The 27,786-nt window shown below is 44.4% G+C and overlaps 1 protein-coding gene across 1 annotated transcript in view; it reads left to right on the top strand.

Annotated features, from left to right (window-relative positions):
• DPP6 (dipeptidyl peptidase like 6) overlaps positions 1 to 27,786 on the top strand; it is an 890,123-nt gene that overhangs the window by 771,720 nt on the left and 90,617 nt on the right. The window contains exons 13-16 of the mRNA XM_075550777.1: positions 4,943 to 5,050; positions 7,081 to 7,172; positions 8,157 to 8,204; positions 11,287 to 11,405. Coding sequence (XP_075406892.1) covers positions 4,943 to 5,050; positions 7,081 to 7,172; positions 8,157 to 8,204; positions 11,287 to 11,405 — 367 coding nt within the window. The remainder of the gene's footprint in view (positions 1 to 4,942; positions 5,051 to 7,080; positions 7,173 to 8,156; positions 8,205 to 11,286; positions 11,406 to 27,786) is intronic.

The raw sequence follows: 27,786 nt of genomic DNA, 5'->3' as shown, positions 1-27,786 counted from the left end.
AGATGGAAGTAGTTGTCTTCCTGTGAGAAATCCTCTTAATAGAAAACAATGGAAGCTGAGCAGTGAAACAACTAGCAATGGCTCTCCTAGCAAATGCTGACATTCTGACTAGGCCGCTGCTTGTATTTGAGAAATTACCCATTTATTTATAGCTTTCATCAGTTATGTCGGGGGTGGTTGTCTGAGGAAGGGATGCCATGCACTTTAAATGCATCCTTTTCTTGCTCTGTGTCAATCTCATCCAAAAGGGCAATGCCCCCCTATGGCCTCTCTTGTTTTCTCCTGCCCTGCTTTGAATGCCAAGGCCTAGTCAAATATATATATATATCCACCTCAAGACACTACTTGGGAGACCTAAAATATTAGCCTGCTAGAAAGTTCTGGAAAACCACTTTGACCGAAGAGATAAATACAAGTATCAAAGTAATGTTAAAAATTTATTTTATATCCGTCAGTGCCAGAAAGATTAAAATGAGAATCGAGAAGACTCCATTCTCTGGTCATTTGTTCAATCAATATTAGTGGATTGTAGGTGGCACTGTGCTAAGCTTTGTGGGTTTTAAAAACCAGCTTGTGGAGGTCTCACTGTCTAGAAGGAAAGATAAGATCTGCCCATGAATTCTGTAAAGTGCACAGACCATGGGTTGAAGATGTTTATTAGTTCAAGGGTAGAAGCAGGGAGACACGACGTGTAGCAGCACAGAAGAGGTAACCTAGGTGTAGGTTGGACACTCTGTCAGGCATGTGGATCTGCGTCACCAGAGGAGACCAATCAGGTGAGGGCCAAGTGGCAAATACAGCCTAGCCATTTGTTTCCGTCCTGTGGCTTCTGGAAATTGAAGGTTGTATGTTTTGCCCTCTGCCCTCCGCTCCTGCTTCCTAATTTCTCTAATGAGACACGCTCACACTGCCGCTTGTCGCTAACAGCCGGGGTGCATTGTCTAAGGCCAGATGAGCTGAGAGCTGGCTCCCACCCAGCACGTAGCTCCTTGTCTTCCAAGTGGCCATGGAACGAAGATGCTCAGTGAGACTCGTGTATTCATCTGCTGTGAATCTTACCCTCCCCCACCCCACGTCAGACCCCCAACCAAAGCCTGGCAGAGAAAGCCTGAATGTGACTTGCGAAGCCACATCTTTCTGAGCAAAATCAATTCTGTGCATTTAAAAAGTAGAATACATTCAAATAATAGAGCTTCTCAGGTTAAAAGATATTGTAAAGCATTGGTTCTCAACCTTCCTAATGCCTCGACCCTTTAATACACTGCCTCCCTCATGTTGCAGTGACACCCCCCTCCCCCAAACTATAGTTATTTTTGTTGGTACTTCATCACTGTCATTTTGCTACTGTTATGAATCGGGTGATCCCTGTGAAAGGGTCATTCAACACCCCACTAAAGGGGTCGCGACCACAGGTTGAGAGCCGCTGCTTTAAAGCATGTACTAACAAGACAGATCGCGTTTTTGAAAACAATGCTTTAAAAATGCAGAATGGTGTCTTGGAGGTCCTTATAGCCGTGATCCATGAGAAGGGCTTTGTTTGCCTTGAGGTGACTCTGTGCTTGTGAGGTGAGGTGGAGGGGTCACAGCTGCCCATGGTCTCAAGGATGAGGGGCGGGGAGCCCCACCCACTCGAGGCTCTCGGCCCTGTGGTCAGTAGGGAAATCCAGTTCCGAAGAGGGTTCTGGTTAAGTTCCATTTGAACAGCTTTTTCATTATTGGCCCCATTTTTTTTTTCAAAAAGGATGTGCGTTGTACGTGCAGTGATCAAGGTCCCATGAGGTCTTCAAGGGAAGTTTAGGAACCTGTTTAGGGTGGGATCTTCCGGTTCCTGCTGGCTAAGCTCCTCCCTGACAGTAAGAGATCAGGTCACACTCATGTGCCACAGCCATGTCAAACAGGTCACAGATGTCCACCTAGAACTTCCGTGGAAGATCCCATTTGAGCCGACGTCGATGAGATGTGCAGAGTGGACGGGCCTGTTTTCTGATATGCCCCCTACTGAGGAACTGAGAGGGGCTGTATGCCCACTGCCAGAGGAACTGAGAAGGGCTGTATGCCCAATGGGAGGGGCTGTGACAACCATACAGGGGGCTGGCTTCGGCACAACTGCTCCCTGTTTCCCTCTCGGTCTTCCATTTTGGCTTATTTCATCCCTCCCTTTTTCCCTATATCCCTCCCAGTCCTGCACAGTAGATCCTGTCAGAGATGGCCACTGAGTCCAAAGCAAGGAGTCATTGTGCTGGAGTGTCAACCGGGGAAAGCCAGCCAAGGGCCACTCATCTAGGAATCTGAGAGAAATGAATGATGCCCCTTCACAGCCTAGGCCTGGTATCTGATACCAGCCGTGGGGGGGCTCTCATCCAAGATCATTGAGTTGTTTGTGCAGGACCCCAGAAGCTACGCTTAGGGTTGAAGAGTGTGTCCTGTAGGGCAATGCATGGCTGTCTTTCCTGTCTGAACCAGAATTTGTGGGGGAGTGGTTGTATTTCAAACTTTGGGGTGGAACCTCAGGCCAGATGAGGACATGCAAACCAAGGCAAGGCTTGGCAGAAACATTGTAAGTAGATCACCGAAAGGATCAAGGATTCATTCCTTCCCGATCCACGAGGAATCTAGTTCTATATGCCAGACATCATATCGTTTCTTGGTTACTCAGTGAAATAATCTCCTCCCCCAGCCCCCACATGTAAAGACAGACTGAAACAGAACGCCCATCCATGTGGCCTAGTCAAAAATGCAATGATGTTCTCACTACAGGTCCTTTAAATGTTGCTACCCCCTTGGCAACAGGAGCAGCAGGAGATTGAGAGCAGAGCCTTTGCGCCTGCGCCCTGGGGTGTCTCCGTGGAGCAATGGCTGCCCCGTCAAGATGACTTAGAGGCCTCCTGCTACAGGCTTGACTGATCAGCACCTTGATTCAAAGTTGTCTTTTTTTCTTTTTTAATTGTTCCTACCAAAAGTACAGACATTTCCCCTCAGAAAAGTGAGGGGCCATTTTAGTCCTCTAACCTAGAGATGGCATTGGAAAAGCCAAATTTACAACTGGTCTTGGCATTGGCCGCTGCTTTTAAATACCATGCCTCCAACGCCTAACTAGAAGACTAAATATTTGCAGATGAAAGGTTTCATGTTATTGCAAATATTCATGAAGATTAAATGTCATCGTAATCACATGTTGATTTCTCTGGGCATATCACATTTGCATGCCCTCGCTGGTTCCAGGGGAACGAGTTTGCTCTGTGCCTGTGGGGTGTGGGGGGGTTATTTACCATTTGTTCTCCCACATTAGCGTGGAGTTCCGTGAATCAGAAAATGTAGATCGCAAGCAACTAATTGGCGTTCACGGATGGCAACTTTCAAACGTGAGCTCTGGAGACATTAAGATGCGGTGGAACAAATTCCCTTCTCGCCATCAAGGCGACAACTAACAGCAGGGCCTGGCTGGAAGCTGAGCGACGGGCTGTAGGCAGTGGGGACCTGGCTCAAAGAAGGACACTGCCTTCAGGCCTCTGCTTTGAGTCCAGCTGGGACTCCTTTTCCTGAGGAAGCTTGGAAGTCTGATTTTGTTCTGGGGGAAGAGCAACAGTAGGTCCATCTCGTGGACACCCTCGTGTTTGCAACCGAAACTTGTCTCCACGTGTTAGTTGCTCTTGAGTCTCCTCCTTGGCAGTCCCGTGTCACAAACAAACAGATCCATTGTCATTGAGTAGATTCTTACGCAGAGTGACCCTGTGGGATCAAGTAGAACTGCCCTGCCCGTAGGGTTTCTTGGTTGAAGCCAACCTTGGGGAGAGGCTGCTGGATCTGACCACTGGCCTCTGCTTATCTAAAACACCAAGCTCATTGCCACAAGATCCAACAGAACGGCCCTGTGAGTTTCCAAGACTGTAGCTCTCAAGGGGAGTAGACAGCCACGTCTCTCTCCCAAGGAGGAGATAATGGCTTCAAACGACTGACCTTGCAGTTAGCAGCCCAACGTGTGACCATTACACTACCAGGGCTTTGTAGCTGAATACCCTAACCAGGGGCCCACAAGGGCTTCCTCAACCCCAGGTATACCTGGCCTGGTCTTGGGCCAGCTTCTCAACAGTTGGCACCCTAGAACCTGTTCTCTGGCCTCTGCGATTTTTGAATGTCTTCGGATCTCAGGAGCCTTATCTGTCAGCACTCTATCATTTAATATCTAGTTTTTCTCCAGACAGGTTTCAGTGGCTAATTTGTGGAAGTAGATCACCAGACTTTTCTTCCTAGTCCGCTTTAGCCAAGATTCTGAAACCTGTCTACTGGGGGCCATCACGGGCATCACAGCAACACACAAGCCACCGCATGGTGATAGCCGAGACTGGTGGTTTGTCTCTAGTTCAAGTTCAAAGTGTTAAAATACACAAAGTCCGCCCCTGAAGTCCTGTTCCTGATCACTGACATTTCAAAGCAGATAGAGTATCTCTTTGTGGCTGGTTGATTGACTCGTGTGTTTCTTTGGTGTGTCTTCTTGGTGGGCTATCCATGCGAGGATTGGATTCTGTTAAAGGACAGAAGAACAGTTGCAAGGAGACCGGTCGTGTTTAGAGAGACTCAGATACGTGAATGCTCTGAGTGAGGTTCTTTATGATAGGGAATACCCGGGCCACATACAAGGGTGTTTGCGGGTAGCAGAGAGGACTGTGCTCTCAGAGCGCTTTCAGCCTGCCTGTGCTTAGCACGAGGCCGGTTCATGCCCCACATCCCTCCTCTTTTGGAAACTGGAGTGTGACTCTGGTTACCGAGCAAAGAAAGTCCCCCCCCCCACCCAGCCCTACCCCAGCAGTGCTGCTGCTGCTTCCAGCCGGCTTGCCTTAGCAAAGTCATAGCACGTGGATCCTTCATGCCGTCTCAGAATACATTTTATCCCATCCAAGCTCCTCCAAAGCAAAACAAGTGTCTTTGTTTCTTTTGTCTCCAGAATGAAGAGCCGGTTTTCTCCAAGGATGGCCGCAGGCTGTTCTTTGTGCGAGCCATCCCCCAGGGAGGACGGGGAAAGTTCTATCATATCACCATGTCCTCGTCCCAGGTAAATAGACTCATTTGCAAACTGCATTGCCACAGTGGCCTGGACATGAACCACGGAGCTCACAGGTCCCACGGGAGCCTGGGAACACGTGAAGTCGAAGCTAAGTTCCTCTGTAAAATGCCCGGAGTCTCCAACACGGGGACATCCATCATATGTTGCCCATTTTGTTACCAATCAAGAAGGCGAGTTACGCTTCCGATATCAGAGGGTGCTCTGGGATCCTCCATTGGGTGTAAGCCTGAAGGCTCATGATCTGCTTGTTCTGTGTGCCAGTCCTGTGTCCACTGGCCTTTCCTCCTTAATCTGCAGGGGAGGGGGGGCCTTTTCATCCCCCTACCCCCGAAGGATGTGTTCAATCGGCCGGCTGGCTTTCAGCTGCTCTCTCACCAGTCTAGCCTGGCAATTGCATCTCATCTCTACTTTAGCCAAACAGTACTGATGGCTCAGTTGCTGTCACTCATAGTGCACAATTCCCTGGGCGTGGGCGTGATAAGCAGGGTGTTGTTTGGGAAGGCAGTTCCCAGATGAATACAAACACACTTCTGGCTCCCAAATAGACACCCTGGTGAGCCTGCCGGGTCCCCTGCAAGGAAGTCCCTTGAGGAGGGAGCATGTGCACATCCTCAATGCTGCCACGAGGGGCCAGGCTTTGGGGAAAGACAGGGCGCTGTGGTGTCCTTCCTCTGGGACTGCAGTGCTCAGAGATGATAAGCTCTCACATGGTGTGTGGACATGATTTCTGAAGAGGTCCAAAGTTACTTGAGATCAAGTTAGGTGAATAAAGGTTTCATTTGGAGGTGGGGGGAGGCAATTAATACAGAAACATTCTATGGATACAAAGTGGAATCCTGTTAATAATTAAGTGGCCCAAAAGTCACCACCACGACTCCTGAGATCAGGGCCTGGGCAGTGAGAACTAGAATCTGGTTCTGTGTCTGAAAACCACTTCATTCGGTGTCTGCAAGAGAGGCAGAGACTGTTTACTAATTGGCTTCCAGCATTTGCCCCAATGTCCTCCTCTCTTCACTTGACCTCCTCCAGTTCCTGGGTTGTTGCTGTCTTTTTCACTATGGTCCAGAGGAATCAAGCCATCTTACATATTTTCAATTATCTTCCAGTCTCTAAATCCATCCAAGTTACAGCATCTGTTGGGTAGCCTATTGTGAGTTCAAACATTCCAGCAGAAACGACCCCCTCACCCCCATCCTTAAGAGCCCTGTCCCATGCTTCTGCACGGGCTCCTTTCCCTGGGAGCCTGCTTGCACTTCACTGCCCAGGGGAACCCAGCAGGCACCCCGGCTCCAGGGACTCTCTCCTCCAGGGACGTCTACTCTGCAGAGTGCTCGTGTGGGCCCTTCCCTGTTCAGTTGTGATAAGTTCCCCCTACTCCCACCGGCATCTACGTCCAGAAGAGCTGGCCTGTGACTCTGTACCTCGTCACCCCCACATCTCATTTCAAGTCCAGCTTTGACACACTACACATCGCCTCCCTCCGTCTGCTCTTCTAGCGGGCGATACTGGCTCTCCTCAACTCGGAGAAACACTCAGTCATAAGGTCGCGATCGTCCTCGTTGATAACTGGCGAGGTGATTCTCTCATATTTCACCAACTTCCCCAAGCGTCTCTTCTTCTCCCCTCCCGCATCTCCCTGTAGTAATGACTCCGCCAGTTAGACGGATTTAGGAACAAAACAGCATCTTCTATTATGATGCTTCAACGTGTCTGGCAACCCAGGTGCGTTGGAGCAGTAGCAAAGAAGGAAAACATAGTTTCCTTTTGCTGAGATTCAAGGACACAGGAGGTGGGGGTGGGGCTTGAAGGAGAAAGAGCCCCTCAGAGACATTGGCTTTCCATTTGGCTTCTATGGAGACGAACAGGCAGCGAGGGGCGCACAGTAGCCTTACCCACAGAGAGAACAGCTGTCTCTCACCTTGTGACTGAAAATGACCCAAGAACTAAGAATCAAGCTATCTGGTCCAGTGGGTGTCATTGTGGATGGCAATGTGCCTGATTGTCTGTGTGTGTTACAGCCCAACAGCAGCAATGACAATATTCAGTCAATCACCTCTGGGGACTGGGATGTGACTAAGATTCTGGCCTACGACGAGAAGCAGAGCAAGATGTAAGTAAGGGGTGGAGACCGTTTCACTGCAGGCCAGCTCCCATCTTCCTGGCAAACTAGGCCGCATCCGTTATTTTTCATTGAACCGCACTCACCGTGTCTTGAACTACCGCACCCTTCCTCTTTGACAACTTCACCAGCTTCCTGGAGCTTCAGGAAAATAAGTCACGATTCCTGGCTCCATGGGATTCCTGTCTAAAGTCCAGCTTTCAAAGCTTTAGATTCGAATGATGAACCAGATCAGTGAGGTGAAATGTGTCATTAATATCGACATTGTTGGGACTCTAACTATTGCCAATATTGAGTATTTACAAGTTGAGGCATGAAAGCTAAGTGCTCTATGAATTTTACCACTTTTAATGCAAGAGCTTTGGGTGGGTTTATCATGCGCCCCCTCTGGAAGACAAATAAATAGAAACTAAATGAAGCTCAGTCACTGACTTCAGGTTGGTCACCAGGTGTGAAGCGCAGGTGGGGTTTCACTCAGACTATATAGTCCAGGTCCCGTGAACTCAGCCTCCGTGCCGTCCAGGCCACCTACTGACATGAGAACTCAGAGTCTTAGATGAAAATCAGTCCCCGCTTATTTATGGAGCCAAAGTTTATGTCCAATTTGCATGAAATATTCCTTGTCTTCCAGAAGGTTAATAATTGTGTAAAGATAGGTCCTGATCCAAATCCAGATCACCACTACCCCCCCCCCACCAAACAAGTCCCCACCCCCAACAGTGGCTCTAAGTTGAAGGCTCTTAAAATGCAAGAGAGACTTTCTGACAGACAAGGCTCTGCCCTTGCCGTGCCCTTGGTGCCTGGCTTCTCTCTGCTTTGCCCACGTGTGTAGCAGACTGGAATGAAAGAAGATGTTCACATCAGCCCATTCCATGGTGCAAGTCCCTAAGACTAGAAAGGTAGAAGGTGACATTGGAAAGCCAAATGTTCTCTTCAGCAAAACTAACCTACCGTGTCCCATGATGCTTTTTGCAGTTACTTCCTCAGCACGGAGGACCTGCCAAGACGAAGACAACTTTACAGGTACCTGTGACCCTCCTTCTTCACACACATTGGAGGCCATCGGTGTCTTGGCACATGCCACATTTCCTGCCCTGTGCTTGGGGAGGCAGTGAAGAAAAACAGCCATCACAGAGGAGTAGCTCCAATGGCTAGGGTCATTCATGAGAATGCTGAGGCTACCAGCTTTGAAAGTTTCTTTCATCTTTCGGGTTTTATTTAGTTGGGTTTCTGCCTCTTTTCAGTTCTTCCTCTTGGGAACGACAGATGTCTAACTGTCTTTTCTTTTCACTTTCACCTTGAGTAAACTATGGAAAGAATTAGAGGAATTAGCTTCTAGTGAGTCTCTAGACGAGGAAGCCTAGATCCTAATACTCTGAGCTCCATCATGTCATGTCAGTGGTTCTAATCCACCGGCCACTCTGCACGAGAAAGATGTAACAGTATGCTTCCCTAAAGATTGACATCCTGGGGAACTCTATCAGGGAAGTTCTGTTCTGTCTGACGGGGTTGCTTTGAGTCACCATTGTCTCAAAGTCAGTGGATTTGGGGTCGGGAATGGCACAAATGGCTGTGCATCATCTACTAACTGAAAGTTTGGGGGTCCTAATCCACCCAGAGGCTCCTTAGGAAAAAGACCTCGTGACTTGTGCTGCAGTTTCACAGCCATTGAAAACCCCATGGAGTACTCAGACACACACGGAGTCTCCAAAGTAGAAATCAACTTGACCTCAACGAGTGGTGGGACAGTACCTGATGTGCTTATTCTCTGTGGGACTTTGAGTGGGTTATATTAGTCACATACATTGCTTCCTCTTCAGATTTTAACTTGGGGCCCTACCTGACTTACTGCTGATCACTTGAGAAAGTTTTTGATGTAGCCCTGGGAGCTTTTCCTGAGTATCCAAGAAAAAAACACAAACGCAAATACACCACCTTTGAATCAGTGCACCTCATAGTGACCCTATATAAGGTGTCTGACAGTGTCATTCTGTACAGGAGCAGGCAGCCTCATCTTTTTTTCCAAGGAGTGGCTGGTAGGTTTGAACCACTGCTTTGTAATCCACAGCCCATGTTGATCCTACAGTGCCGCCGGGGCTGCTTTTCCTCAGTGTACCCGAAGCTCATTGCCATCAAGTCAATTCCAACTCATTCGTTGTAACCCTGTAACTGAGTAGAATTCCCCATTTGCATTTCCGGGACTATAACTCTTTCAGAGACGATGGAATAGAGGTCTTCATCTCAGTCCGACACGCAGCCCAATACACCATCTTTGCTCAGGAGGCCAGGGGTTTGAGGTGGGGTAATCACCTGCCTCCTTTATTATTTCTAGACTAGAAATTTGCTACTGGTTTCTGACTAAATTATAAGACATTTATGAGGATATCCTTTAGTGTAGTCCTCGGAGCTTGCGTCCACCCTTTCAGTTCACAGCTGGGTGCAGGAACCCCGGACTCAACGGTTTGGAGAAAACAAAAAACTCCTTAGCAAAGTCTTAGACCACAGACTTGCTTCTCTCTGTAGACTTGTCATTAACGCATCTCTAACAGGGCAATTTAACTCAGTCATGTCACCATATTATTCATAACGTGCAAGTAAGTTAATGTCACCGTACTGCCCATGTCACAAATGTTGAAATGGTTTTACTACTTATATAGTTAGTATAATTTTTAAAAATCAGTTGGGAAAAATTACAAAAGGCATATGCTTATCCTTTTTGAATTTCTACTATTAGAAGTTACACATGTCTCTCATCGGGTATATTTTTCATCTTTAAAAGATACATTTCATATTGAAACCTGTGGTTATAGTTGACTCCTATACCAAATCTACGGATATTTTTCCAGGTATATTGGGAACCTCAATACCTTTTAATGTTGAAATAATTGTGTCTATATTTGATCATAGAAGCCCTGGAGGAATAGTGACAGAGTACACTGAACAGCTACCAAGAAGGTCAGCCATTGGAAACCAGCAGCCATTCTTCAGGAGAAAGAGCACACTTTCTACTCCTGTAAAGAGTCACAGTCTCAGAAACACACAGGGGCAGCTCTACCCTACCCTTTAGGGTTGCCATGAGTCAGAATTGACTCAATGACAGTGAGTGTGGTTTTTGGTTTGGTATATTTGAACACCATGATCCCAGGGCGGCATCTCCATATCTGTCTTGACTCTTCAAGCTCCATTGAGTGGGAAGCAAAGTCAGAGCCAGTTCTCTCTGCCAGAAGACGTGATTTTGGGGAGCAGCCAAATTTTAATTCAGCTCGTGATTATGGAGGTCCTACCTTATTGTATGCCAGTGTTGTGATTTCGAGAGGAATACAACAATGCATAGTCCAGAGAGATGAGATACATAAATAAAACATACTAGCTTATTATATCAAACAACTCTACTTGCCTCAAGTCAAGACCATAGCTTTGGTCTTGTCATGATTCACAGAACACATTTTGCAGGAAAAGACTCAATTAGCTTGACATGCCAGTCAAAGCAAATTGACCTTGACCGTTATGAACATTGGCTTATCCCGGTTGCCTGGCCCAAGGCTTTGTACGAGTCTATCATCCAAAGCACAGTGTCTATAAAAACACAGACTCAAAACTCACTGTCATTGAGTTGATTGCAACTCAAAGCAACCCTATAGGACAGAGTAGAACTGCCTCTGGAATTTCCATGACTATAAAGCTTTATAGGAGCAGAAAGCTTCATCTTTTTCTCACAGAGTAGCTGGTGGTTTCAAACTACTGACCTGGTGGTTATCAGCCCAGCATGGGAGAGATCTGCTGGTTAGGACAGGCTTCAATGGAAAGGTTTCAAGTATTGACCTGTGAATCACAAAGTCAGGAGTTCAAATCCTTCTCAAGAGAAAGGTGAGACTGTCTGCCCCCATAGAGATTCATGGTGTCCAGCAGACAAGACTGATGGAGGAGGAAGGCATCCTCCAAGCGTGCCTCTACCGAGAAGTAAAGATTTCCCGGAACACATTTTGCAGGAAAACACTCACTCAAGTTGAAATGCCCTGCAAAGCAATTTGAACCTTGACCATCATGAGTGTTTCAGTCCTAGAACCCTGTCTCAGTCCACTCCCCCATCTCTGTGCTCCCCCAGCGCCAGCACTGTGGAAGGCTTCAACAGGCAATGCCTCTCCTGTGACCTGATTGAGAACTGCACCTACTTCAGTGCCTCCTTCAGCCACAACATGGATTTCTTCCTGCTCAAGTGTGAAGGTAAGTGTTCGTCGTCATTTCAGACCTGTTTTTGAGTCAGTGGTGCACGTCGTGACCATACATGCAGGACAGGGGGGCCTGGAATGAGGAAGCTACGCCAGGAGCACAGCTGCGTCCACGGCAGGTAAAGTTCATGTCTAATTGAGACTGGTTTGTTGGATCAGGGCTGCTAGGTCATTTCTCGGTTTCGTGCAGTAATGATTGTTTACATTTTATTAAAGGTTATAATTTATCAATGTTGTTAAACACGCTATTCTGGTTAATCCAATACTTTTTCTACCGTTTCTAATAAAAGTACAATAGTCCTGTGAACTAGTTGGGGTAAGCGTTTTAGTTGGGGTGTATTATTCACTGATGGAGTAGGTTGGTATTTCCCAAAGGGGGCAATATTGTGCCCCACCCCTCCTGGGGGGATGGGTTTGGCAACAAACCAGGGGGGCTGCAAGCGCAGCTGCCTACACTAGATCTTAGGTTATGGACTATAGTACAAAATTTAATTGCTGGTCTCCAGGGAGGTGGTGAGTAATATTTTTCCCTGAATACTGGGCGGTAAGCCAAATAAGTTTGGTCATCTATGGGCTAACTCATCATAAAGTGGCAATAAATAAACAATTTCCAATAACCATGTTTTGACATATTTAAGGATTAAGGCAAGACAAACGAGCCTCAAGTAGGAAGAAATATTTCTGACACAATCCATTGAAGATTTACCCCACCCTTTAGCAAGCGCTTGATCACACTAACCAGCATAGATAAAACAATTAGTCATGCCCTCTTATAGATATGAAAAAATATCATGGTACTTTGTCATCAAATCTTAGAAGACCTAAATCCATGAAACAGTAAGTAATAAAACATAGTCATAGTAAAATATGCCTCAAAGAAGAACTTAGTGTATTGGACTCCTCTCAAATAAGCACATGTCAGAGGGAAGACTAGCTCAGATTAAGTACAATCTGAACCTTCTCAGCTGTAGCTTCATTTACATTTCAGAGATGGAGACATGATTGTACTTATAACAACATCTTTGCTAAGCTTTTCGAGCAAGTGAATAGCTCATGAGTTGGTCATCTTTGCATCACTGCTGTCTAAAATCGTGAAAAGCCACAGAACAGGAAGACTCAGCTTCATGACCACTACAAGTTCAACCCTAAGAGTCTCCCAAGGTGATAAGGAGACTACATAAGCGGGCGAAAGTTCTGAAATGCTACATCATCGGGCCCTCGGTCCTTTCGACCTGTACTGTACTCAAATGCTACCCTCTCTTTCCTGAACCTCCCAAGAAGCAGATTCCAAGACTCAGAAACAATAGCATTCTATGAGATGAAAGATCTCAAGATCTTGTACAAACAATCCTGAAGTTAGAGATAAAGTGCAGACAACACCAACATTGGGATATTATAATTCCAAGACTGGTGGTATTTTTCATGGTGGGATCTTCAAATGATGTATAAATATATAGAATCTAAAACCCCCATAAATAAGCCCACTACTGTGGGGTCAATTCCAACCAATAGAACCTGATAGAACAGAGTAGAACCTCTCCAAAGGGTTTCTGAGACCAGCAATCTGTTTAGTAGCTGACTGCCTTGTCTTTCTCCCGAGAAGCTGGTGTATTTGAACTACTGCCTTTTCAGTTAACAGCACAACGCTTAACTGACTGTGCCACCAGGATTCTAGATAGAAACTAGGGGGGAAATCTCACTAAGAGCCTCCTTAGTCTGACATAAAGCCTCATCATCAGAAATGACAACTCTTATCTTATGGACAATGACTTTGGAAGACAGTAAATAAAGGTGTAAGGAAGAACTTGCAAACAGATCATTGAAGGAGAAAGGGAATACAACTTTTGTCCCCAAAGATCTTTAACTCCTGAGGGGCAGTGAGGGGGGGAGGGAGCGAGTGGTTGGAACGGTGTAATGCAGAGTGGTCATTGGAAATGTGGCCCCTCCACCACACCAAACAATAAAATTATTCTTAATTAATAAAAATATTTTTTTCAAGGAAGGTAGACGCTCATTTGCTGGGAATCAAAAATCCTCAAAACCAAATGCATTCCCTCTCATATGACTCCATAAGACAAGGTTGAGCTAGCCTTGTGGGTCTCCAAGACCCTAACTAGTTACAGAAGTAGAAAGTCTCCTCTTCTTCCCTCAACCCCCCCGCCGAGGAAAATGTGGGTTCATCCGAAGGCAGAGAATTAACTAGAGGACCTTTAAGATCCATTATTTTAACTGGAACAATTTAGATTTGGATTTCTTGGACTATTAGTAATGTTTACTAATACTTTCTTCATATGCTGACCTTTCATGGAATCCAGCATCTTATTTTTTTAACAAATCCTTTCGCTGTTTCCCTTTGGAAGTCAGAAGCTCCTTGCCTAAGTGTACAGAATCTTCTCAAACCAAAGTTTAGTTTGAATGACCTCATTCTAACAACTGGCAGTCTTGTGTTATTTAATTTCTACAGCATCGGCTGTAGGTTAAAATCCACACATCTTTCAGATGATCCCTGGCTCTGAATTCTGTCCAGGAAGTTTCATTTCTCTATGGTGAATATAAAAACCATACTAATGTTAGGGGGCTATTTGAATAAAGTGTGTTTGGAGATCAGTCTGCCGGCTAGCATTTCATCCTTAGGGTAGAATACTTTTCTCTTTATGTCCTCAAGAATTTGGATTAGGATTTGGGCTACCAACCTGCAAAGTTGGCTGTTCAAACCTGCCAGCTGCTCCTTGGGAGAAAGATGAGGCTACCTCCTCCCTTAAAGATTGGCAGGCTCAGACACCATATGTAGGGTCACTATGCCTGGGATCCTACCTGAGGCCTATAGTTTGGGTTGGGTTGGGTTGGATTGGGTTGGGTTGGGTTGGGTTGGGTTGGGTTGGGTTAGATTGGGTAGGGTTGGGTTGGGTTGAGTTGAGTTGGGTGGGGTTGGGTTGGGTTTTGGGTGGGAGAGATTATCCTGTCATAATGAAAGTTGAGCTGGAACCCAGTTTGTACCACAGGACTTGATGAGAGTCACCTTAAGGAAAGAAGCTAGATGGCTGGAAAGTTTCAGAGGAGAACAGTAGACGCCCAGGTGCAGAGCTTGAGGATATTTGTTAGGGAAGAAGGATCAACAAGAGCTCCAATGATGAAGTGGCGCTTTGGCTAAACCTTAAAGGGTGGGTAGGATTTAGAATGTGGAAAAGCCGTGTACGGGGACAGTTTCAGGAAGCGTACCTGTCGCCTTCCCTCAGAGCGGTGCTCGGGCTTGTTACTTCTTGTAGTAGACGGTCCGTTCTTTGCCATCAGTAGCTCCATCTGGTTCATCTTTGACATAGTAGTCTTCTAATTTCCAGTTACTTTATCCTGTACTTTTATTCATATTGCTCATTAGAAATTTTCCCTTCATCTTGGCATTCACATACTTTCTCTTCTAATGTTTCTTTTATTCTATGGTGTCTTGGGGTTAAGTATGTTTATATTTCTTTGTTTTTTTAAGTTGTTGGTTAAGTGAATAAAAATGAAATGGATAACTTTTTATATACTTTTTGCACATTGTTATGTTAAAAATAGACTGAGAAAATACAGACAGAATTGCTCTTAATGACTATATTTATATATTCATTATCTCACTACCTTCCATCTTCCAGGGTCAATGTTTATATCTTGTAAGACATAGGTTTCAAGTGTTCACTGGATACTAGCAGAAGGGATATCCTATCCAAGAATCTGAAGAACCTTGTAGAAACACATCTACACACTTAACACTGAGAATTTTAGGTCTCCTCACTCTCCAAGGTATTGCAATGACAGCAGCTGCATCTAGGCTATTTCACTATCATTTTATAATGATTTTCCAAGATGCACAGAGAACATTCTATTTGCATGGTTAGTTGGTCTTCTTCATGACCCTCTAGGGAAAAAGACGATTACAGGTTGGTGGTGGTAGGTCCTATTGAGTCAGCTTTGACTCACAGAGCCAGCAGAGGGAAAGACTGCCTGGTCCTGCACCACCCTCACAAGCATACCTGTGCCAGAGCCTGTGGTTCACCCTCTACTGCCAACCTATCACATCAAAATCTTCCTTTTTATCACTTACCCTCCTTTACCAAGCATGATGTTCTTTTCCAACGTTCCATGCTTCTAACATGTCCAAACTAGGTCAGACAAAGTCTCACCATCCTTACTTCTAAAGAGCGTTCTGGCGGCGCTTCCTCCAATTTCCTAGACTCGTTTTTTGCATATTCCATGTTCTGATTATTAGTGGATGTTTGCAGCTCGCTCTTCTCATTTGAGTCATGATTCATCAGCAAATGAATGTCCCAATAGATTTCCTCCAATCACACCATTACATTTGACTCTACTTTGAGGTGGTGTCTCTTCTCTGATTGTATTTCGAGTACCTTCCAACCTGAAGGGATAATCTTCCATCACCATATCAGGCATTGTTCGGTCATTATTTATAAATTTCTCAGTAGGTAATTTTTCATACATTACCTGATAAAGAATGTGGCATCAAGATTGGAGGAAGGCTTACTAGCAACCTGTCATGTGTAGATGACACAACCTTGCTTGCTGAAAGTGAGAGGAACTTGTTGATGAAGAGCAAGGATTGCATCCATCCATATGGATTATAACTTAACATAAAGAACCCTCCAAAATCCTCACAACTTAATCTGTATGTAACATAAATGGAGAAAAAGTTGGACTTGTCAAGGATTTAGTCTTGCTTGGATACACAATCAGATCTCATGGAAGCAGCAGTCAAGAGATTAAAAAGGTTTATTACATTAGGCAAATCTGCAGCACAAGATATCTTAGGAGTATTACTTTGAGTCCTAAGGTCTGACCCGAGCCAGGGTATTCGCTATTGCCTCATATGCATGTGAGATTCAGATAGTAAATAAGGAAGAGCTAAGAAGAACGGATGCATTTGAATGGCAGTGCTGGAGAAGATTTTGAAGGTCCCATGACCTGATAAAAGGACAAACCAATCTGTTCTGGAATAAGTAGAACCATTGTGCTCTTTAGAGGCAGGGATGGCAAGACTTGATCTTGCGTGCTATGAACATATTGTCAGGAGAGGCCAGTCCCTAGAGAAGGGCATCATGTTTAGTAAAATATAGCGGCATCGAACAAGAAGAAGGCACTCAGTGAGGTGGATTGACACAGTGGCTGCAGCAATGGGTTATAGCATAGGAACAATTGTGAGGCTGGTGCAGGACCATGCAGTGTTTGCTTTGTTGTGCATGGAGTCTTTGTGGATCGAAGCTGACTTGACGACATCTAACCACAATAATGTTTCTGACATGGAGTACATCTTCTGTCTTCCAACTCTAGTCTTAATTTGGAAGTTCCACTCAAACCTGTTCACTATGGGTCACCTTGCTCGTATTTGAAATTGAATTCCAATGGCATGGCTTCCAGAGTCACAGAAACATGCAAGTTACCACGCGACAACAAATTAACAGACGAGTGGGGTAATAATATTAGCAATACCTCATAGTTACCTCTGCCACCAGTCAGTTAGTTGGGCTTGTGTGTTACTGTGATAGGGAAAGCAATACACACGCTCCACTTGTTGCTTTTCTGAGGAACACAAACTCAAGGGCAGACAACAGAAAAGGCCCTGAGTGGGGTGGCAGGGTGGGGGTGGGGAGAAACCAGGTGACATGCTGAACTCGTCATTTTGAAAGATCACAATGGGTATTAGAGGAAGAAGAGCAGCTTTCGAATGGATTTTCTCTAGAAACCCTCTTTCCATGCCATAAAGCAAAATTAATACTGAAATTACAATGATGCTGAAGCTATGCGGAGCTGAGCGTGATTTCCTGCTCCCAAAGTAAATTTCACCCAGAAAATCACTGAGCCAAGTGCCCAATTTACATACCTGAAGTTTCACAATCATAGATTCTGTTTAGAAAATTGGATTTTTCTCTTCAAATGACATCATAAGAGCAATGATTCATGATTCATTCTCTTTAAAATCAAATGGGCTCAAGCAATCCTGTTTCTAAGTACATCTCAACTCCACCAAAAAACAAAGGGACCAGAATTTGCTGCTTCATACTGAAACATTGTTTTGTATATTTTTAATAAGCTTCTTTTCCTTGTAGCCAAATATCAAACCATGTGTTTATATCCTGGACTGAGTGAGAAATGTGACACTCTGTATTGAAATGAAAGTTAAAGCAACCCCGGATGTACACGCCCCTCTCAATGTTAAATTGTTAAGCACTACTTGCCAATGTTTAAGATGAGTTTGGTAGTATATTTAGCAATTTAGTTTATTAAGACAAGCTTCAATGGAGTAGAACCAAAACAAAATTCTGTGACCCAAATTTAAAAAGAATGAATAATTCCATCAACAACAGCAGCACCAAGAGAAGCAGAAAATCGCAATAACTGATAGCTATAAAATGTGGAATCTGACAGGGTTAGAATCAGGGTTCTACCTTGTACTCGGATAATAGCCTTGGACACGTTGGGCAACTTTGTTAACTCTTTCGTGTCCTCGGATTAAAAATTGGGAGACTAAAGTACCTACCACCACTGATCTGTCAGTTAGTCAGAGGTGCTGACGGGTATGTCGCTGTCATGCTGGCGGCTCTGCCACCAGCAGCCTCGCCGAGGGCAGACAGGCCTCCGCTGAGCTCCCCAACGAAGCCAGACTAGGAACAGAAGCCCGGTGGTCTATTTCTGAAGGCCAAACACTGAAAAACCTACAGATCGCTTCAGAACACTGTACCACCCACTTGCTTTGGCTCCCTCATCGAGTAGGATCAGTTGCGGAAGGAAGACACCGTGTTTGGTGAAGCAGAGGGCCGGCCTAGCTGAAGGACACTGTCTGTGACATGGACTGGTAGCTCAGCTGCTACAGTGGATTCAAACATGAGGGTGATATAACACCAAGGGATTCTCTGTTCTGTTGAACGGAAGGTTGCCCCAAGTTAGAGTTGACTCACAAGGAGCTAACTTCTAACAGTGAAGAACCGCAAGCAGGCTGGAACCCATGGCTCGACGGGTCACGAAAAATAGGAAAAGTACTTCTCCCACAGTCCCTGCCCTCCCCACAGACACTCAGGCCCCAGGCTGTTATGAACTAGGAAAGTGGCCCGGCGGGGAGGGGTGTGAAAAAAGTGACCCTGATTGCCCCTAACCGCCATTGTCCCTGCCTGTGTACAGATACAGAACTCCAAGCTTCTGCTCTAAAATCAATAAGGGTCGGAGTACTGAACATTCTCTCCCCTCCCCCATGCCCCCCACATCCCAAACCTCTGAAACCAACAGGTCAGACTTACCAGGAGATGTTCTTGTCTGCTGTCGTGGTTGGTTACCGGTAGTACTGCTAGCCACAAGGTCAGCAGTTTGAAACCACTAACTTCTCCTTGGGATGAACATGAGGCTTTCTACATGAAAATTTACAGTCTTGGAGCCCCATGTGGGCCAGTTCGACCCTCTCCCCCAGGGTCTCTGTGAGTGGGCATCAACTCCCTGGCAGTGAGTCGGGACTCCCTCTATATTCCGCTTTTAGCAGAACTGACTGTGTGCAAGAAAGCAGGTATTTTTAATGGACAGCACCCTCACACCCCCACATACTGTGGGGCAGGCTCTGTTAGCAACAAGACAGACTTCTGCTAGTGAACAGATTGGCCCTGATATGTTCTCTAGTGTGTTTGAGAGAGATTGAAAGCTGACAACGGAGATCTTAAACTTTTGGATCCTAAATTAACTGGAGAGAGAGAGAAAAAGATCGGTCACCAAGAGGGAGAATAAACAGGTAAGCAAAGGCCCTTCCCACATAAGCAATGTTTACAGAAAGTAACACGGTAAAAACACTGAATTTGTGGGGAACTGATACAGTTAACAGCGTCAACTGTTCCAACAAAACTTCAAGAGACTTACAAATAAGGGTCCGTTCAAATGAACATGCCAAAGGAAGTCAAAGCACACTTGTTGTTGTTGTTGTTAGATTCCGTTGAGTAGGTTCTGACTCATAGCAACTCTGTGTACAACAAAATGAAATACTCCCCAGTCCTACACCACCCTCACAACTGCTCTTCCGTTGGATCCCATTGTTGCAGCCGAGTGTCAGTCCATCTCCTCGAAGGCCTTCCTCTTTTGTGCTTACCTTCTATTTTCATCAGCATGATGTCTCTTTCCAGGGACTGCTCTCTCCTGATAACCTGTCCTGAGTATGAAGTTTTAGCATCCTTGCTTCTAAGAAGCCTTCTGGCTATACTTCTTCCAACAGAGGTTTATTGTTTTTTTCCCTTCTGGCAGTCCATGGCACTTTCAATATTCTGCACCAGCAGATTCAAATGCATCAATTCTCCTTCAACCTCCTTTGCTCATTGTCCAACTTCCACATGCATATGAAGCCCTTGAAAATACCATGGCATGGGTCAGGCACACTAGTTCTCCAAAGTAAGATGCTTACATTTCAACACTGTAAAAAGGTCTTGTGCAGCAGATGTACCCAAGGCAAAGCATTGTTGGATCACTTGACTGCTGCTTCCTTGAGCATAAATTGTGGATCCAAAGTAAATCTAGAGGTGACCAAATCATGGAGGAAAGGGGAGAGTATAATCTAACAATATTTACATAATTAAATAATTAAGGGGAAACAGAATGAAAAGAAATAAGGGAAACAATGCTGAGCAACAAAATAAAATCTTAAAATAAGAGACATGGCAACCAAAAGAAACAATAACTAAAATGTGAGACCCATTGGAAGGACTTAACCAACTGATTTAATTAGGCCAAACAAACCCCGCCCCTGCAAATCAAGAAGCTAAAATAGTTAAAAGGACAGATATTGAAGAGCAACAAGAGCAGGGGCTCAAGATGCTGAGCACAGTGTAATGGAATTATAGAACAACAAGATCAGATCTAATATCTGCATCATGGGAAGTCCAAAAGGAAATGAGCAAGAGAGAAAGGGACAAAAATAATATTTTAAAAAATAATGAACAAAAAATGTCCCCAGTCTAATGAAGCACATGAATCTAAGAGTCTAAACGTTCAAAGAAACCCAAAAGAAGAAATCTATCCAAGACATCTGCTACACAGTTAGAAGCTCTCAACAAGTACAGAGAAGACAGGAGTGGTACAGATACTGAATTTCTTGTATGTTACTAATGTTAAATTAGTATCAACAGACCCTAGAGTGTTATAAAGGTAATGGTTTAATGTAATGTTTATGATAATCACTAAGAAAATATATTTATAAACACAAACAAAAGGAAAAGAGAGGGAACCAAAGCTGAAAGATAGGGTTGCCATGGACAACCTTGAAAATGTCACCTGAAGCTGGAAGGAGCCAGGTAAGACCCACCTTGCAAGCCTTCTGAGAGAGCGTGGGCCTACCAACATCTTAGCTTCAGATCTCTAGCTCCAAGATTGTGAGACAATCGTCTCTGCTGTTTGAAACCACCCAACTTGTCACCCTTTCTCATGGCAGCTCAAGAAAACTAATACACTGTGGAATAAAACGTATTTTCTGGGACAGACTATAGTTTAGGATGTGTGATTCATCCTGAAACTCGCCTTGCAATGCAGAATGCTATTTGTTCAAAGGACCTAAGTCCCTACAGCATCATAATCAGCAAAGATAAACATGGCAGCATATCATTTCAGAGGACAGAGATTTGCACTTGTCTAGAGACAGACATTGAGAAGGAATGGGAATAGCTATGCACCTGAGCATCCTAGCATTTGTGGCTGAAGGGCATTCTTCCCTCATAAATCCTCAGAGTCAGGGAGAGGAAAGTGCCAAATGCCCGACTCCAACAGTGTGCCGACTGAACCACTTCAGCAGATGGCCCCTTAAATCCTGACCTTATGTAGGAATAAAATATTCTGTTCCTATGTAAATTATGTGCTAATAATACACACCTAACTACACATCAGTAGCCCCAGAGCTAGAAAAAAATCTATATCATCTGCATCCTCACTGAAAACACAATATTAGCTTCAAATGCATTGGATGATGTCAATCCCCCAACAGCAACATGTGAAAAATTGAAAACTAATCATCTGGCTCTACAAGCTACCTATCCTCCAGACACCACTTACACCAAGTTTCTAAGGCATTCACCTAGGCTGCCCTTTTTAATTTTGAATTTGTCTAAGTGAATGTTTAGAACAAGGTTGGAGGCTCCTCTGAGCATTGCTAGGATGTTTGTGAGTGGGAACATCTGTTCTCTCTCTGAAATAGCTGGAACCATATGTACCAAGAACAAAGAGAGGGATTCTCAAGGCAGGCAATACCATCGGTGTCATTTATATGAATACTTTGGAAGATGTAAGCTCGGTAGTAAATCCTGCCAGACCCCAAGCAAAGCATTTGACAGGAGTCAAGATACTCCTCCCTAACAACCATTCACATGTCTGCTGCTTGATAGTTTCCCTCGTTGAGTAAATGTCTGAGCAGGGTTGACTCCTTGCTACAAAATGAGAGGTCATGTCCCACAGTGTTCAACTAGAAATATCCATTAAGAAGTGGGTGAAGGGAGACAGCTGTCAGTGTAAGACTTGCGGGGGGTGGAGAATAATTTATAAATTATCAAGGGGATATGGGAGAGGGAGAGAGAGGGAGGGAGGAAAAAAAATAAGGAGCTGCCACCTAGGGCTCAAGTAGAAAGAAAATGTTTTGGAAAAGATGATGACAACATAGTACAGGTGTGTTTGACACACTGGTTATATGTATGGTTTGTGCTAACAGCTGAAAGAGCCGCTAATAAAATGTTAAAAAATAGTAAAATTCAATGTAATAAGTAATACCTGTAGAATTTCCCCACCTCTTTCATTCATATTGCCTTTACTCTAGGTCTAGGTGATGAAAACCCTTTTATTTATTTATATTTAAATTTTAATAAATCATTTTATTGGGGGCTTTTACAACTATTAGAACAATTCATAAATAAATTGTATTGAACACATTTGTACATATGTTGCCATCAACACTTCCAAAGCATTTTCTTTCTACTTGAGCCCTTGGTATCAGCTCCTTTTTTTCCCCCTCCCTCATGAACCCTTAATAATTCAAAAGTCATTTTTATATGAAAACCCTTTTTTGTGGTTAATTTGACACCGAGAACTTTCTCCAATCAATTAATTTTGCTTCTGACTTGCTGCTGCTAAACCAAACGAGCCCCTTTCCACCAAATCAACTGTGACTCATAGCAATCCTGTAAAGGGTTTCCAAGGCTGTAAATCTTCATGAAAGCAGATTGCCTTAATGTTCTCCCATGAGGCGGCTGGGGGATTTGAACCACTGACCTCATGGTTAGCAGTCCTAGGATCACTTGTGGCTGTTTAATCAATTCCTCCTCACAGTGACCTTACATGGAGCGTAAGTGTGGCCTGGTCTTGCGTCATCTTTATGGTCACTGGTGTGCTTTAGCCCACTGGTTTGACTGTTGTTTCATTTCATGTCAGAGAGACTTTCTCTAATGTTTGGCTTATCATCTGTTTTACCAAACATGATGGGCTGTTTTAGTGATTGGTCTTTCTATAAATGCCCTCTGCCTCCCCTCTCTTTCCTCTATTTCCTTTGACTTCCCTCCTGTCCCACTATCATGCTCAATCCCCACCAGGGTTTCAGCAATTCTTCTTAGTTACGTTGCCCTTGATCATGCCCAACCAGGCCCCCCACACCCTTCTCACCACCGATTTGGATCACTTGTTGTTCCCTTGTCCCTGGGTTTATTAACACCACTATCTTTCCCCCACCACCACCACCACCTCCCCATCTCCCATGTCCCCACGGAACTATCGATCCCATTGTTTTCCCCTCCAATTGTTCATCCAGCCTATCTTATTTAGACAGACCTGTGGAGATAGTAACATGCACAAAAACAAGACAGAGCACAACCAAGCAATAATATACAACAAAACTACAACAAACCAATGACAAAAATAAAACAAAACATAAGAAAGAAAAGCTTGTAGTTAGTTCAAGGACTGTTTGTTGGCCTTTAGGAGTGTTTTCCAGTTCAGTCTGCTGGGGCACCATGCCCTGACCCCAAAGTCCACCTTCAGTTTTCCCTGGGGAACTCGCCACTCCATTCCCTTGCTGTTCTGTTGCACCCCCTTAATGTTTTGCCTCGGTGTGGCAGATCCGATCAGGTACAATTCCCTCACTGTGTCTCTGGTGTTGTCGCCTGGAGGGCTATGGGTTGGTCTGTGAGGGACGTCACGTCTCATAGTGGGGCCGTCCATGTGGTCCTCTCTGTCAACTGGCTGTTCTAATTGGGAATATCGAGCTCCTGGCCTGGTGGGCCATGATGTGCTCCACTCTCTCCTCCTCCCCCTTCCTCTTCTCCTGTGTGCTCTGATCAGATATGTCCCTCTTCCAGAGCTGTAGATTCCTTTGATATACATTCTTCTGAGGGGAGGGGCAGATGTCTCCTTAGTAGCTGGGGTTGGGGCCGGTCCCCCAGACCTCTCCACTGGTTCCCCACTCCACACCAGGAAAACTACTTTCAATGTTTATTTCTGAACTCACAAAGCTCTTGTTCATAAAATGAACATTTTGAAAAAATACATGGGGTGCCACCCGAAAAAAAAACAAATTGTGCTGGGCAGAGAGGAGCTTTTGTAGAATGTATGCACTGTTCCCCCTAGGCAAGTATCGAGCAACTCTCTCTTAGTGCACTCAGTGGCGTCGCCTGGGAAAGCTCTACCTGGTCACGGTGAATCTTTTCGTAAAAGCAGTTTCGCTGGAACCTCTATTTTTGGGATGGCTGATTTAAGAGAACACCATGTAGCTATGAAATTTTGTTTCTATCTCAGGAAAAATGCCTCTAAAACTGTTGTGATGTTGCACACAGCTTACGAGGACAACACTATGGGAAAGACTCAAGTGTATGAGTGGTTTTCTCATTTCAAAAAAGGTGATATGTCGATTGATGACAAACCTTGTTCTGGATGTCTGTCAACTTCTCTAAGGGATGAAAATGTCCACACATAGAGCATTTAGAGTTCATTCCACAAGGTCAGACTGTTCATCAACCTTTGTATTTAGTGGTTCTAAAAAGATAGCGTAAGAGAGGATGACAAAAAAAGGCCTAGTTTCTGGAAGACAGGAGACTGGTTTTACCACCATGACAATGCAACTGCTCACACAGTCATCTCAGTGCACCGGTTTTTTGAAGAAAAAAACAAACAAGCAAATAAACAAACAAAACCCAGCATGCCTCTCTTGCCCCACACACCTTATTCACCTGATCTGCTCCATGCGGTTTCTCTTCGTTTCTGCGAATGCAGAGGGACATGAAAGGACAGTGGACAGAAGAGAAAGACGAGGGAGGTGCTGTCAGCCATCCAAACAGATGAGTTTGAAAAATGTTTCCCAAGAGTGGAATCAATCGCAGATTTGACAGATGTATTAGGTGTCCTGGAGAGTACTTTGAAGGTGATAAGGTTGTTTTGTAAAAAAAATTAAATACATAGCTTTGAAAAAAAATCTGATTTGAAGGGTCTACCCTCATAAGTAAAATTTATCATTCATACATCCTCTCTGGAAAAAAATACATACATCCAGATGTATCTAAGGTAAAAACAGACCAATCATTGGATAAAATGGATAGGGTCATTATGGGTTAGAGCCAACTCAAGGCACCTAACAACTACTTTACCAAGCACGGTGCTCTTTTCCAGGGAAGGGTCTCCTGATTACACGTACAAAGTATGTGAGACGAAGTTCCCCATCCTTGTTTCAAAGGAGCATTCTGGCTATATGTCTTCCAAGATAGATGTCTTTGTCCTGTTGACAGTCCATACTTTCCATGTCCTTTGCTAGCATCACAATTCAAATGCATCGGTATCTCTTTGGTCTTCCTTATTCAATGTCCAACTTTCACATGCATATGAGGGAATTGAAATGACCGTGACTTGTTGGAGTGGAGACCCAAAGCCCATCTGTAGACAATTGGACATCCACTCACAGAAGAGTCACAAGAAAGGGATGAGTCAGCCAGGGTGCAGCATAGCACTGACAAAGCACGCAACATTCCTCTAGTTCTTTAATGCTTCCTCCCCCGCCACTATCATGACCCCAGATCTACCTTACAAATCCGACTAGACCAGAGTAGGTACATTGGTACAGCTACGAGCTCTTGACATATGGAATCCAGAACAGATAGCCCCCTCAGGAATAGTAATGGGAGTAGTGATTACCATGAGTGTAGAGGGAAGGTGGGGGTGGGGGTGTGGAACTGGTCACAATGATTGAAGCATACTCTCCATCTGAGGTGGAAGAATAACAGAAACATGGGTGAAGGGAGACCGCAGACAGTGTAAGATATGAAAATAATAATAATATATAATTGATCAAGGGTTCATGGGGGTGAGAGGGTGGGAAAGGGAAGTAAAAAAGAGGAGCTGATACCAAGGGCTCAAGTAGAAAGAAATGTTTTGAAAAGGATGATGGCAACATATGTATAAGTATGCTTGATACATTTGATGTATGGAGTGCTTTAAGAGCTGCAAGAGCCCCCAGTGAAATGATTTTTATAAAGAAAAGAAAATACCATGACCTGGATTAGGTGCACCCTAGTCTTCAAAGTAATATCTTTGCTTTTGAACACCTTAAATAGGTCTTGTACAGCAGATTTACCCAATGCAATGCATTGTGTGACCTCTTGACTACTGCTTCCATGAGCATTGATTGTGGATCTGAATAAGATGAAATCCTTTCAATGTAGTATTATGAAAGTGTCAGGAAGAATTGTAACCACCCTACAGACATGGCTAATGTGGCCCACCTTCCTTCCGGAGTTCTACAGGCAGAGGGTAAATGGATAGTGACGGGGGGGGGGGGGGGGGATATAAGAGAAACATTCTTTCGGACATGTCGGGTTACATTGTTAGCCTGCTAACCTTACTCCCTCGTGTCATGGTCATTTAGGATAAATTGAACTTTGCTGACTTTGCTGCATCCTATATGACTCGAGGATGCTCTGACTTTGGCCTTTTCATTTTATCAGAACCTGATTTTCCAGTCTGAATCTTTTTACTTTTAATTAATTGATTTTTTTGAGGCACTCAGAACAAAGTTCCTTTACCCTTTTGTGGCTAGTTAGTGAAAAATGTGTTGTTCCAAAGTAAATATGGAAGCAACACTCAGAATAGAGGACTCATTGTCCAGTGAACTGTGGCCAACAGCAAACCATCTAGCCCTTGATTTTACCCGCATAGCAAAGTTTCCATCTTAAATAAGACATAAAAAAAATTTTTTTAAGGGAGGATTCTTTTGAGTTGCTTTTGAACTAGGGAACATTATCTTATTGCCCGTCACAGATGAGTTCCAAGTATTACATTTGAAATATCTAGTAGCTTCTTCTAGCAAAGTTTCCATCTTAAATAAGACGTAAAAGAAATTGATCTCTAGTTACTGACACTAATAGAGGAAAAATAGTAAGTGACAGGAATGTTCTCTGGCCATTAATTTCTACTTCACTCACTTCCCATTGCTTCAGAGAAGGGTTGCAGGTATACGACCCACCCAGTGCCATTGACTCAGTTCTGACTGTGAGTGGCCTTACCTAGTGCTTCTGAGGTAATCAATATTTATGGAAGCAGGTAGCCTCACTGTTATCCCACATTGCTGCTGGTGGGTTTCAACCGCTTGTGGTTAGAGCTGACCGTATAGGCCACCAGGGTTCCTGGGGACAAGGGAAGAGTGTCAGTGAGTGAACCCCGCTGGGTCCTTTGTTAGTAGAGACATGATCTCGTGGCTGCAGGGAGGAGATGCTCGTCAACGCCAGCCCATTTGTGCCGCTCAGAAGTTGTTAAACTTCTGGAACTCCGATTATTTCCACACAAGTTCAAAATCCATATTTTAATATAAAAATGCCTGATTTCTAAAAGTTGGCAACAAGTTAAACATTGTTGTAAACTACTCCTTTCAGGAAAATCACGTGGTTAACATTTTTACCTGAACTCCAACTGCGTGTGCTAGTTCCCTTCTTAGCTCTCCCAACAAGCTTAATTACCCAACAGGTGATAGTTATGATTGAAGAAATGTACACAGATTCATGAAGAGTCAAGTGCTCCTTTGTCCACCAACGAGCACAGGCTGTCTGAGACTCCCAGAGCTCAACAGAAAGGAGAGTGGATGCGGGGCCTCATCAATCGAACATGAACCAGCTGCACTGATATCCAGTGACAATAACAACAACACACTCAAACAGAGGGCGAGGGTAGGAGAAGAATCAAGATCCCTTACAAAGTGCTTTCTACAGGAAATGTGGGAGCAAATAAGTCAGCAGCTTTTTGTCCTAATGGAGATAAAGAGGGACCCTACATATGCTTAAAATAGGGCCTTTCGAGAAAAAAATGAGTGGTGACATCTGACTCAATGTAGCATCTTCTTTTTTTCTCCAGAA

This window comes from Tenrec ecaudatus, chromosome 5 (assembly GCF_050624435.1).
Source record: "Tenrec ecaudatus isolate mTenEca1 chromosome 5, mTenEca1.hap1, whole genome shotgun sequence".
Classification (NCBI taxonomy): Eukaryota; Metazoa; Chordata; class Mammalia; order Afrosoricida; family Tenrecidae; genus Tenrec; species Tenrec ecaudatus.
Note: the sequence above shows the minus strand (reverse complement) of the source record. Positions and strands in the feature narration are given on the sequence as shown.